The following is a 13,908-nucleotide window of genomic DNA, read 5'->3' as shown; positions in this document are numbered from 1 at the left end:
CTTTGACCCAGTGGCAGATGGATGAGCCCTGTATGTCCGTGGCTCTGACAGGCCGTGAGCCGGGGTCTGTAAGGGGAGAGCCGCGGGCTGCATTTGGCACCGCGGGCGCACGCGCGGGGCAAAACCCACCGGTCCGTAATAACGGAGGAGGGCGGCCGGCTATTTTGGTTAGCGGGGGGGGGGAATTAGCGCTAACACCTTGTTATGTTTGCTGGTGGAAGCATGTTGTTTACGCCGTGTTTTCAGAGAGCGCCGCTCGGGCCTCTCCGCGCTCCCTTCGGAAACGGCGAGGAGGTCGAGTAAACAGAGCGACGTCCGCGCCGCGTTCCGCCTCCCACGCTAATAAACGCGTGCGCTCACAAAGCCTCGCTCAGGGACACGCCCGCGTGGAGCGTGGGCTCGCGAAGAGGGCAAACACGAACGGCGGCACCGCGCAGCCTCCAGGACAGACAAAGCCCTCATAAAATAATAAAGCCGTACGCAATATCCAGGTGTGTGTACATGCGGTGCGTAAGAATAGTAGTAATGAATGGATTAAAAGGATCTCCAAGCATTTTAGAGTGCGGAGGGAGGGACGGCTCACCTCTTCCACAATCAATACTACTACATGCATGTGTTGAACCCACCAGATGGCAGCCATTTTGCGTCACTATGCTCCCAATCAGTTGAGGTGGAGAGGGAGGAAATTTTTTTAGCTAATTAATCCAGAGGAGGATTAGATGGCCAGATTGAGAGTCCGATTGGGAATTTGATTTGGACACGAGGGAACCACCTGCTCTTGGTGACAAATGACATTGCGTCTTGGCCGGGGAGAGTCAGGACTCAGGACCTCAGTTTAATGTGACATCCGAATGAGGCCGTCTCTGACAGCACAGTGTCCCCATTGCTGCTTTCAGACGTTACTCTCTTATTTAGTCCAAAGGGCAGACTGCACCTTATTTGCCCCCAATACCACTTCCAGTAGCAATCTAGTTTATTCAGAGGGTCTTCCATCCAAGCACCAATCAAACCTAGGCCCACTTGGCTGCAGCTATAACACAGGAGATGCTAGAGGGCTGTAGGCAGGTCTTGTGAAGACTGTTCTTTTTATATGATGCCGTTAGTCTGTCTATGTGGTATGAATCTTATAGTCTATTTGCATAGTATGACGTTTATAGTCTGTCAGTTTCATAAGAATCGTACAGCTTGTCTGTAAAGTATGAAGCGTATAGCCTTTTGGTGCAGTATGAAGCCTATAGCCTGTCCATCCAAAGCCTCTGTCCCCTGGGCCGACGACCTCTCCATACCTCTGTGTTGGCAGCAAGCCCCGAGCGGCTTTAACTCCTGGTTCTCCGCAGTGTCCTGCAGCTGCTGTCTCTGTAGGTCAGGGACTAATTACGAGGCTGTCGGTGGTTTGGCAGCGACCCTGAGCGCTCTGTTATTTTTGTACTTGACTGTGGAAGCAGCAGCAGCGATCTCACAGCGGCCCGGGATGCAGAGCTCGGGGCCTTGCCGTTCTGCAGACGCGTGTGGAGACCGGGGTGGTATCACGTTATTAGAAGGTGCTGGGGTTTTTTTACGGTTTACAAGAAGGAAGGCTGCTGCCTTTACCCTGCCCTTGAGGGACAGCAAATCCGTCCCCCGGAGCGATAGAATTAAGACACGAACCGCCTGCCGTAATCTTTTCTTCGGTGAAATTGAAATGCGGGGTCTGTAGCCTCCCCTAAGAGGTGGTGGGGTGGGGGGGGCTGACATCCCCTGGGTTTAACTGGGGTGAAGAAGGATCTAGTGGTTCTGGTCCATTGGCCAGTTGCTCAGTGTGACTGCCTCCAAAACACCTCCTTGTCCCCACTTCACCAAATCCAACAACCCCCCCCCCCCAACCTCCTCCGCCCCTCACTGCCCTACACCCCCCACCCCCCCGCCCGCCGTCCTGTCTCATCGGAGCGAGATTGACTCCTTCGGCAGGGTCACGCATGCTGTAAAGCTATCCCCACCGCCGCTGTGAAAGCCATCACTCTCCCGTGCTCCTGTTTGTGTTGCCGAGGGATCTCCTTCCAACCGCATCCCAGCAGTCAGGGTTAGTCTGTCTCCCTGTCCTTCACCCATAGCACACATTTCAGAGGGTCCAGCGCTGTGTAATCAACAACAACACCGAGTGCTTAGTCAGTCAATCAATTCAGTTTTACTTCAGTGTATTTTCTTAAAAAATTACTTGCTGCCAAGCATTTCACAACAACAGGCATTCAGGCATTTAACACAAAGTGTTATGCTGTTAAGGTGCCGTCAGAATTTTTTTTTCTTAACTTTCCATTAAAATGAATTGTCTCTCAACAATGCTTCAGTTAACATTGAGTATTTAACAATGAGTGTTCAACACTGAGAACCATAACACTGCAAGAGTGTAACATCAGACAGCCTGGGCCCCTGAAGTGTCTCTCAGTTCTGTGGAGTTTGTCACAGTGTGTGCTTTATGAAACACTTGGCATATTACTTTACATACTAGACAAATCCATTAGACCCTCACAGCAATTTACAAGACAGGATAGATTGACAACTTGTCAGACTGGCAAAGGAATAACTTCTTCTCACTACTTAGGGATGCGACAGCATCGCATTAAGGCAGATGCATCTGCCTGGATCTCTGTTGCAGCGGTGCTTACTTTCTCTCTGATAAAACTCCCTTCTGGTGAGTCCTGTGGTTGGCCAGATAGACACATAACACAACCCAGATGAAAAGCTCTGTTAGCGTTAATCTGTTCCAGCAGACAGTGCATTTTCTGTAGCTTTGTACTCACTGGTCACAAATGTTGCATAGTTTTTTATTTAATACGGTTTCCAGGAGTGATTGAAACGATCCAGGGATGTTTGCCGCAGCTCTTTGCATTTGAGAGCCCAGATGCAGTCTGAAGGGAAAGCACGCTGATACATTTTCTCTGCGGTGTTGCGAACTGATTGTGTGTTCAAAAAAAAAAAAAAAAAGCTGGCGGCAGTGAGGCACGAGGAGGGTGTTTGTGATATGTAGCAGTCCCCTGTGTGTCCCCGTGTGCCTGACCGGGGAAGCGGGGACACTGAGCCCTTGTGCTCCCTGGAAAGGCAGTGGCACCTGCCCGAGGCCCGGGGAAGCTTTGCCTTGTTTGGTCCCGGCTGAAGGCCTGCGCAGGTTCATGGAAGCAGCCGCCGCTGTGACAGACAGGGGCAGATCCAGCTGCACTTGTCACTGGCTATCAACCGGCTGTCAATTGGGGGCGGGGGGTGGGGGGATGTGTGGAGGACTCTGGTGGTGGTGGTGGTGGGGGTGTGGGGTTCCGTCAGCAGCAGCTGAACAGGGAAGCAGGTGTTGGTGGATGTTTGAAGGAGCGCAGGGCATTTGTCCGTGTAGTCTGTGGCCTGCCGCTATCAGCTCCTCTCTGAAGCCACACAGACAGACCGCGGACTCTGCTGCCACAGGGTCCGATATATCAAGAGTACAGCAAAGCTAAGACAACTGCAGTGCTATAATACGGTAGTGCTATATACTGCATGCAGAGGTAGATTGAGAGAATCTGTGTAATCATTGTGAACGAGCTGTTAATACATTCTGCATGAAGTTTAAAGGGCCCCAAAACAATTGGTCAGAATGACACATGGGGTTTGTTTGAAGCTGACGGGGAGTGCCTGCAGTTTGAATGTTTGATGAGCGAAGGTCTTGGCGTTGGATGCCACACACGGCCGCGTGCTGCCTCTCCTGCTTGAGTCGTCTGCGTCTCTCTGACCTTCCTCCTTCTCACCTGGCCTCGCCCTCCCCACAGGTAGCGCAGAACAGAAGGTTGGAACGATGCCAGATTCACCCGCTGATGTCAAAACCCAGCCCAGATCGACTCCGCCCACCATGCCGCCGCCTCCCCCAGCTGTCAGCCAGGCAGCCAATCGCAGTGCTTCGTTCACGCCCACCACCAGTAAGTCTTCATTGTCACGGCAACCCTCTGACTTTTCAGTTGTTTTGTGTAAGGCTGCACATCGAGTCACGATGTTCCCTCTTTCAGTCACTGCTCAGCCATGTGTAAAGCAAGGTTATAGCTTTTTTTAAAGAGACAGAATTGAAAGATTTTTTTTCCACAAGCGAGTGTAATATGGCCATATTGTTCCCACTGAGTATTCTCATCTTGTATTAATACTTTTAACATTAGTCCTACGCATATATTAAGCAAAGCTCAACAGAATATTAAAGAAAAAATATTCCTTTTGATTCTTTTTTCTGCCTCATTTCGATTCACAGTAGGCTAAAAGTAAACTTGAGTATAGATTGCAATTTGTTCTCTCAGTAACTACCCATTAGATTTAAAAAGGCAATATTTTAAACGTGAGCACGATGCCTGTTGTGTTGGACATAATGGCGTGTAGGAGCGAGAGCGCTGCACTCAGGCATTTAGACCACTTCTCTGCTTTTTATCACTTGTATTGCTGGAGTTCCTTTCAAGCATCACTCTACACTAAAGGGAGTTACCCACCTCATAAACCACTAAAGAGTAGCATTATCTCTTTGCTTTGCAGGCACCACTTCTCCAGACATAGTTTTTGGGTGTATTTGTATAAATATAAATTATGCATTGATACAGCTGGGTATTTACTGAAGCAGATCAGGTACTTGCTTTGAGGGCATCACAGCAATGACAGGAATTCAGATGTGGATGTGAATCCAGTTTGCTGGCCACCTGACGGCCTCACTGCCTCCTGTGGTGCTTTTCCCAGTCCCCTGCCAATCTTCAGGATTTGACAGTGTCCTAGCTACGGTGCTGAACCATGATCTCGGCATTATTATAAGAGTGTGCGTGTCTTTGTTTGTATGCTCATGTGTGTGTGTGTATGCGTGTGTGTGTGCATGTGTGTGTGTGTATGTGTGTGTGTGTGTGTATGCGTGTGTGTGTGTGTATGTGTGTGTGTGTGTGTGTGTGTGTGTGTGTGTGTGTGCGTGCGTGTGTGTGTGTGTGTGTGTGTATGTGTGTGTGTGTGTGTATGTGTGTGTGTATGTGTGTGTCGCTCTGTAGCGGTCTCTCTGTTGGTCGGACCAGGCTGTTTGTGTAGTGGCGATGCAGAGAGCATGCTGGCGTGCTCCTGGGGACTGGGACCCGTTTCTTCCCTATATAGCAATGACAGGCGGTGTTGTTTCACCTGTCGCGGCGGCCGTCAGTGCAGCCCGCTCGCCACTCTATAACCAGAACACAAGTGGCCGGTCACATGGTCAACCCGCATGTGTCCCGAGCCCTGCACGGGCGTCTCATGTCCGCGGATATAAGTGGAGTCGAGGGGGTGAAAGAGAGACCCCCCCATCTTTTGGTATGGTTTAAACATGCGGTCACATTTCTCCTTGAAGCAAGCTTATGCGTACATGTATTCATTCCAGAACTGCAGAGGTTTGTACGCTAGATCCTTTAACTTGCAATACGTACACCTGCCTCTGAGCAGTGTGTTCAGTTATGATTCTTCTGTTCCGGGTAAACTGTCTCGAAAAGGCAATATAAACACTCCAAATTACATTACGCCACAATGTCTACAGTTCAGCTGTAACAGTACGACATCTGTGATATGTAAACAAATGTGTGTGCAAGCTTTCGGTCTTTTTTTAGATCATGGGAGATGCTGTAACCCGTGTGTGGGAATGAGGGGGTGAGGCGATGAATATACCCACATAAGAAGGCGTGTTTGGAAATATATGTTGGGGGGGGGGGGGGGGGGGGGGGGGGGGAATAAAAGAGAGGGGGGGGTTGGGGGGGGGGGGTCGCTGTGAACCTGAAAGCTGCAAATCTACTTTCAGCTGGTGGACATGTGCGGAGTCTAATTTAGCCACACACCTGCTATCGGAATAAAAGTAAGACCGGCTCCAGGTCTATTTTTGGCACCTCTTTAACAAGTTCCTCTTATAGTTGTGTTCCAGTGAGTGAGTGACTGAGAGAGGGCAGACAGGACAGGGCGGGGGGGGGTGGGGTATGGGTGAGTGAATGTGCGCGTGTGCGCGCGCGTGTGTGTGGGCTTGACGTTGAGGCTCACAGGATTCCTCTAGTGAAAAACAGCTGAAGCGAAGGCACGGGAGTGCTCTGTCACACTGAAAGGAGCTCTGGGCAGGGCCGGGAGCAGCCTCGCGGTGAGGGGCAGAGACAGAGACTCCAGCGCGTATCCTGAGACCTGAGAGCAGCAGGAGCTGGTGTTAGGCATGCATGTTCCTTCCCCTGTTCCGGCTATGCCCAGCAGCCTCCACGCCAGCGCCGGTACTGGGACCGGCTCTGGGAGAGGCGGACGCAAGGCGGCCGGTGTGCGGCGGGACGGGGACGGGGACCGGAACGCGGGGAGCTCGGGGTCTGACGGCCGGCCGCTCTCTCTCTCCTCAGTGCTGAACGGGAGCAGCCACTCGCCCACGGCGCTGAATGGAGCGCCCTCCACCCCCAACGGCTTCAGCAATGGCCCGGCCATGTCCTCCAGCGCCTCTCTGTCCACCCAGCAGCTGCCTCCGGCCTGCGGGGCCCGGCAGCTCTGCAAGCTCAAGCGCTTCCTCACCACGCTGCAGCAGTTCGGCAACGACATCTCGCCCGAGATCGGGGAGCGCGTCCGCACCCTGGTGCTGGGGCTGGTGGTGAGTCACACCGCCTCCCTGTCTCTGTCTCCGTCTCTGTCTCTTTCTCTTTCTCTTCCTCTTTCTCCACTCCCTCTCTCTTTCTCTCTCTGATGTTGCCCTCCTTCTGTGCTGTCTTGTCACTGTCTCTGTCTCTGTCTTCCTCTTCCTCTTTGTCTCTCTCTCTTGCTCCTCCTCTCCGCTGTCTTGTCACCATTTCTGTTGTCGTTGCTAAAAGTCTCTGAGCATTGTAATTTGATAAATATAATGTCCCGACCTCTGCCTGTCTCAGACGTATTAGTGTTAATCTTTGATCCTTTAGACGAGTCTTCCAATAAAGATCATTTCTCATCTCCTGTCACTGATATGGTCTGTGGTTAGTCTGGATAACTGCCCAACCACAGGAATGAGTGCCCCCTCTTCTCTTTTACTGTCTGTCTGTGGGTCTCTCCCTCTCTCTGGCTTTAAGTTTCTCTCAAATTTCTTCCCTCTGTCTTGTCACACAGAACTCCACTCTGACTATTGAAGAGTTCCACTCTAAGCTCCAGGAGGCTACAAACTTCCCTCTAAGACCCTTTGTCATTCCTTTCCTCAAGGTAAGCCCGTCCTTGCCGACAGAAACGACCCTCACGCAGAACTCCCAGAATCCCCTGGGGTTCCCCCCAGACATCAGATCTGTCCCATTTAAAAAAAAAAAAAAACAACCTCTGGTATCTGTGTCCAGTGCTGATGGATACAGTGCTTATTGTTAAAGAGAAATTGCACACAAATGAACTACGATACATGGTACACAGCCCATGCAGACATGGCTCATTATCTCTACATCACTGACTGTATGTGGAAACCACCGAAGTACAGTAGATGAAGAGGCAGCCCCCGGTTCCAGCTACGTCTGCTGGCACAGCGATCATCCGCGGCCCATATGGCGATCATTTGCAATTCATTAAAGCTGGCAAACGTGTGTTTACTCTAAATCTGTCTGTGTGCAATCTTGGGGGAGGTACCGAGCCGGGCGGAGTGGCGTCGAGTGGGGGAAAGAAGATTTCCTGACAGATGTTGACGGGCGGCTAAAACGCAGAGCTGATGTATATCCGTTGATCTCCGGTCTGCTGTAGCGAGTTACTGACTGGGCACTCACAGCTGGTGGCCCCTTATCAGGGACAGTGTCAGCTCTGCTCCACTTTATGCCAGTTTAAGGGACACTGCGTGCCGATCACTGAAAAAAAAGAACATGTGAGAATGAATACTTTTGCAAGGCACTGTGTGTGTGTGTGTGTGTGCGTGTGTGTGTGTGTGTATATTTTTTACCTTCAGCCTTCATGTAACCTGTATATTATAAGTATAAGTAGGTTAGTTTTTTGTTGGTCAGTATTTCAAAATGGTCATGAAGCAAAGCAAAGCATTTATAGTAGTCGGACCTACCGGGCACAAACCAATTCGGTGGAATTTACAAGGCTGGTTTACAAGTGCTTTGCCCATCCAACCAACCGCTTTCGCCGAGATTTATTTTCTCATATAAGTACCTTAGGCCTTTAAATTCTTTACAGGACCATCACATCATTCTCACACCGAGAAGCGAGGTGTTTGTGACACGCTAAAATGAAACGTCTGTCCCCGTGGATCGATCGCACGTGCCTCGAGACTGCAGCGCGTTTGTTCTGATTCACGTTCAGATAACTATGAGGAACTGTGAGGATGCAAAGCACAGCATGGAAATAATGAACGTGTTGTAGTGGTTGTAATGAAGTCAGAGACTCACGCAATGTGTTGGACATGACATTGACCAGGACGCGGGGTCTATTTCCCCAGCGTGCTGTTTGTTTCCGAGAGCAGACTGCAGGGAGGTGGTTGAGTTCTGCCTGTTTTTCCTGTGGAGAGATGCTGTGTGTCTCAGTAGAAGTATCACTCACAAACACACAGATTTGCCCACAGGGGCCTCTGGAGCCACTAAGCAGTGACAGCAACTGATCGAGTGCATATTATTCAACAGAGACACCAGCAGCCAGAGAGCACTCATGCACGCACACACACACATGCGCACACACACACACACACACACACACACACATCCATACACACACACATACACACACACACACACACACACACATCCATACACACACACACACACACACATTCATACACACACGCGCACACACACACATACACACACACACGCATATGCACACACACACACACACGCTCGCACATGCACATGTACATGCACACACAAGTGCACACATGAGCACACACACGCATGCACACACACACACACTCTCTCACACACCCGCACACACACACACACACACACACACACACGAGCACACACACACACACACACACATACACAGGCACACACTGTGCAGTCTGTGGCAGAACTCTCCCTTAATGAGAGCCTTGTGTTTATCTGCTCAATAAGGAAGTATTCCCAGGGTCTTCCTGGGGAAGCTGCAGTGTGTGCCAGTGTTAATTTTGGATCCGTAGCAGCTCATAATCAAGACTAAATAATGAGCATCGCAAAGCAGTCCATCTTGTTAGTGATCTGTGAAAACTGCGGCAGTCTGAAGCTCGTGCCGTCCCTGAAAAATTCGTCAAATGGTACTGCTCGTTAATTAGGTCTTTTTTTTTTTCCGAAAGACAGAGCGGTGACACACATCCCTCTGTACATTGCTCAGGGCTGTCAGCTCAGCCGAGCCCCTCATTAAAAGCCTCGTTTTACCGCAGCTGAATTACGCTGTAGTGACACACAGGCGCTGTGTTTCATCTGAGCAAAGGTGGCTGAAGAGACTCTCTCTGCAGGCCACTGGCTCTCTCCTGCGCTGATGGGGTAGAGAGGAGGAAGGCATCTGTCTGCTGTTTCACCCTGTCTCACTCCTTCCTCTTCCCTCTCTCTCTCTCTCTCTCTCTCTCTCTCTCTCTCTCTCTCTCCGCAGGCGAATCTACCCCTCCTGCAGAGAGAGCTCCTGCACTGTGCCCGCATGGCCAAGCAGACTCCCGCCCAGTACCTGGCCCAGCATGAGCAGCTGCTCCTGGACGCCAATGCCAGCTCCCCCCTGGACTCCTCCGAGATCCTGCTGGAGATCAACGAACACGGCAAGAGGAAGACCCCCGACAGGTACCCCGTCCCCCCCACCCCGCCCTCTTCACCTGTCCACAGTGCAGTCCCCTCAGAGAGTCCATATCAGGGTGGAGAAACAGACTGAAAACTCTTCCCCTCCCCTCCCCTCCCCTCCCCCCTTCCTCCCCTGGCTAAGAGAACAGGATTATTACAGGTTATTTTCAAAAAATGCAAGAAGGGAGAGAGACAAATCCTCAATCTGTCTGTCTGGCCCACCCCGTGCCAAGTCTGCTGCCTCAGAGGGTGCCAGCTGTCGGTGTGAAACCAGACAGAACCGAAAGGAGGGCAGTTCCAGATGTTACGGGTGGCACCCGGGGCTGGGACGGGGGCACGGGGGGGGGAGCGACTCCCTTCTCAAGTATTCATGCCGGGAGCATCCTCCGCAGCTCTCTCCACAACGCGGTACTGTTAGCCTTCACGTCCCCATCAAAACCTCCTAACACTCTGCATCAGGGGAAGGACCAATCGGCATTTAAGATGTGTAAAATGGCAGTGCTGCTCTCTGTCTGAACCCCCCCACCCCCCCCCCCCCCCCCCCTTCTCTGCAACCATCTTCCTGCAGATGACCATATGTCGGAGATGTGTCCAGATGGTGGTTAGCTGAACCCCTGCTCGGGCAGATCCGGGTGGGGGGGGGGGGGGTCTATTGGGATAATCCCGGCACCTCCGCCTTCCCAACCCCTGGCTTACTCTGTCAGCGCGGGGTGCTGCAGCTGTTGCTTTGATTTGTGGGATTTCGGCACCTGGGTTACACGCTGACAGAAACATCTCTCTGTGGCTGCAGGGTGGAGTGGGAGCCCTGCTGGAAATGGGGGGGTTGGGGGGGTGGGGGGGGGCACAGAGAGACACCCCACCCGGCACAATGTCACCCCAGAATTCTGTTCCTTTCATTTCCCTTTGATCTCGGGGGATGATAACATATTTACCTTAAAACGCTGGCCGGCTGCACAAAGCTAAACAGAGTAATCTCAACACTGGCGTTAAAAAAAGCTTCCCGTGGAACATCTGTCGGGGGCAGAACTGGAGCACAGCGTTAGCGGCGAGGATTTCAAATGAGCTGATGGTGATTCAGGCTGAAAGCGGAAGTGGCTCTGATTATGCATTTGTGCATTGTATTGTTCTTATATAAGCAGTGCTAACATGCTCAGCAAATTAGCCACTAATCATTAGCCATTAAAAATTAGCCATTAGCCAAATCAAATCACAGCACCGCCCTATAACATCTGTGTTAGGCACAAGTCTGTTGAGCCAGTGTTGCTAATGCTAATGTATTTCATGTGCATAGCAGACAGCATCATACAAAGTGCAGCAGTGTAGCATAGTGGTAAGGGAGCACGTAACCAAAAGGTTGCTGGTTCGATTCCCCTCGGGACCGCTGCTGTTGTGCCCTTGGGCAAGGTACTTAACCCACAATTGTCTCTGTAAATATCCAGCTGTATAAATGCATAAAATGTAAAAACTGTAATCTGAAGAAGTGTTTGCTAAATTACAATCGTGTAGTGTAATGTAATGCAATTTCTTGTTCTCACCCCCCCCCTCCCCCCCAGAACCAAAGACGGCAGCGCTGACCGGGACACCCTCCACACAGAGCACCAGCCCAAACGGCCGTGCACGGTCAGCCCCAGCCAGCGCTACAGCCCCGGAAGCGGGCTCTCCGCCACACACCCGCCCCCCAACGGCTTGTCCGCCCACCCCCCCAACGGCCTGCCGCACCCCAACCCCCCCGCGCCCCAGCACTACCGCCTGGAAGACATGGCACTGGCACACCACTACCGCGACGCCTACCGCCATGCGGAGCACCGCGAGGCGCGGGACAGGCACCGGCAGGCAGGTGAGGGGCGAGAGAGAGCACCCCCCACCCCAAAACCCAGACAGAGGGAGAGAGGGGTTCCTATCTTCCCCTCAAGAGCAGCTTACACAGTCAGCTTCATATTTTACAGCTTGAAAACAAAACCAAACAGTGTGTTATATTGCATTACATTCATTTAGCAGACGCTCTTTATCCAGAGCGACTTCCAGTATAAAAGAACATTTGAGTTCAATGCACAACAGTGTCAGACCAGGCTAACTACACTCCTAGACCAGTAAGTGGGAGCACAACACCATTCAAGCCCTACCACAAGTTAACTTGAGCAACGTGACTAGACAAGGGAAGCCGAGCATACTACCATACATCAGTCACTAGATCACAGAATCCAAAGCACTTGGCGATATTACACATAAAATAAATAGCAATTAATACAGGTAGCAGGTATTAGGGGTTACGTTACAGCTAACAGCACCACACAGTACATTTGTCTGAAGATGCATAGCTCTGTGTGGCTTTACAGTGCAGTGTCCAGTTTAGACACGGGGCTATGCTTTCTTTCCAGTGAAACAGGGATACAGGCTTGAAACAGTAGAGCCGGAATGGCTGTCGTGTGATGATGGCATACGCAGGCTCACCAAAGCTCTGTTTGTGTTGCAGTGGCGCACGGAGCGAGGCAGGAAGAGGTCATCGATCACCGCCTGACAGATCGGGAGTGGGCGGAGGAGTGGAAGCACCTCGATAACGTACGTGCCACCGAGTTTGGCCGCCAAATGCCGCCAAAATAACACGTGGCAATACGCCCGCCGGCACTGTGGCGTCCACAAGAGGGCGCCAGCAGATCCAGCCCAGGCGCACCTGGGTCTGATCATGATTGATAGCTGACGGGGGGGGGGAATGATCTGTTGCCGCCTGTCTCTGTGTGGGGGGGGGTGGGGGGGGGGGGGGGGAGGGGGGGGCAGACAAGGACAGCACCTCCCTCACCCAAAGCCTTGCCTGTAGCAAATGCTGTCAGCTCCTCACCTTTGCTGAGTCCTGTACTCTCTCTCTACAGTCTTTCTCTCCCTCTCTTTCTCGCTCACACACACACACACACACGCATACAGACACCGAAAAAAGGGCCACAGATGGAGCCGAGCTCCTGGCAGAGAGAATCTCCAGCTGGGGCAGGCAGCTGAAACAAGGGCTGCAGTCAGTGTGGGAGCTGGCCTGCGCTGGCCCCCTGCCAAATTAGAAACACTCCACTGAAAATAAATTTAGCTAACAGAGAGGGGGCAGAGAGAGAGAGTATGAGAGAGAGGAGAGGGAGAGAGAGAGAGAGAGAAAGAGAGAGAGAGGGAGAGAGAGAAAGAGAGAGAGAGAGAGAGGGGGGGGGGGGGGGTAGTGACAGTTAAGCAGACCAGAGAAGGAAGCACGGGGGTGGTAGGAATCGGTTTGACTTTCCACAGTGCAGCACAGCTGTTCCGCTGCCCCTGTTAGTCTGTTTAACCAACCAACGGCTCGCTGGAACCCTCAGCCTCCATGCAAGGGCACAGAGACAGGCCGTGTGCTTAGCTGTGTGACAGTCCCAGGGCATTCCTGGGTACTGATTACAACTGTAATTAAAAGACTCAAACATCAGGCAAGGTCAGCAGAGTGTGCCTCAGGTTCTGTGGGTGGGGGGGTGTATTGGGGCCACACAAGAATTGAAGAACAAGTGACTGTAAAACTGTTATAAATGAATGGTTGGGTCTCGCCTTGAATTATACCTTCCCCTTCTCTGTGGCTTAACCACAGGAAGTTCAGCTGTAACTTCCTGTTGACCCAGGCTGGAGACACAAAGTGGTAGTTCAGATGGCAGATTCAGCTGTAACTTCCTGTTAACCCAGCCTTGAGACAGAAAGTGGTAGTTCAAACAGGATGTTCAGCTGTAACTTCCTGTTAACCCAGCCTGAGGACAGAAAATGGATTATATTAGCCATGCCGCCCGTTTCCCTACCCCTGACTCTGTGACCCCCCCCCCCGTCTCCCTGCAGCTGTTGAACTGCATCATGGACATGGTGGAGAAGACCCGGCGATCGCTGACCGTGCTGCGACGCTGTCAGGAAGCCGACCGTGAGGAGATGAACCACTGGATCCGCCGCTACAGCGACGTGGAGGATATGAAAAAAGGTGGGAGCTCCACCCAGCGTCCTCACCACTCCACCTGCTCTTCCTCCTCCTCCTCCTCCTCTTCCTCCTCCATCACCTCTAACAACAGCAAGACACAACCCCTAGGTATTAATGCTGTTTCAGACAACAGGCTGCGAGCATACACATCCTCAATGGGGCCACAAACCCTCACTAGATCCCTGAATGCCAAGCACTGCCTGCATGATCAGTGAAGCATATGAATAGTGAATGAATAATATCAATTGAAGCAAAGGTCAAAGGTCGAAA

At 51.8% G+C, this 13,908-nt stretch overlaps 1 protein-coding gene across 4 annotated transcripts in view; it reads left to right on the top strand.

The window, feature by feature from the left end:
* Positions 1-13,908, top strand: part of LOC118788350 (protein CBFA2T3-like) — a 49,390-nt gene that overhangs the window by 26,033 nt on the left and 9,449 nt on the right. For 3 of the 4 annotated variants that reach the window (XM_036544312.1, XM_036544311.1, XM_036544315.1), the window contains exons 2-8: positions 3,771-3,917; positions 6,345-6,586; positions 7,072-7,161; positions 9,499-9,680; positions 11,231-11,514; positions 12,151-12,236; positions 13,506-13,746. In XM_036544312.1, the coding sequence (XP_036400205.1) occupies positions 3,771-3,917; positions 6,345-6,586; positions 7,072-7,161; positions 9,499-9,680; positions 11,231-11,514; positions 12,151-12,236; positions 13,506-13,746 (1,272 nt within the window). The remainder of the gene's footprint in view (positions 1-3,770; positions 3,918-6,344; positions 6,587-7,071; positions 7,162-9,498; positions 9,681-11,230; positions 11,515-12,150; positions 12,237-13,505; positions 13,747-13,908) is intronic. The other variant, XM_036544314.1, reaches the window with a different exon arrangement.

The sequence above is a fragment of the Megalops cyprinoides genome, chromosome 13, assembly GCF_013368585.1.
Source record: "Megalops cyprinoides isolate fMegCyp1 chromosome 13, fMegCyp1.pri, whole genome shotgun sequence".
Lineage (NCBI taxonomy): Eukaryota > Metazoa > Chordata > Actinopteri > Elopiformes > Megalopidae > Megalops > Megalops cyprinoides.
The sequence above is the reverse complement of the archived record's forward strand: the minus strand, read 5'-3'. Positions and strand labels throughout refer to the sequence as shown.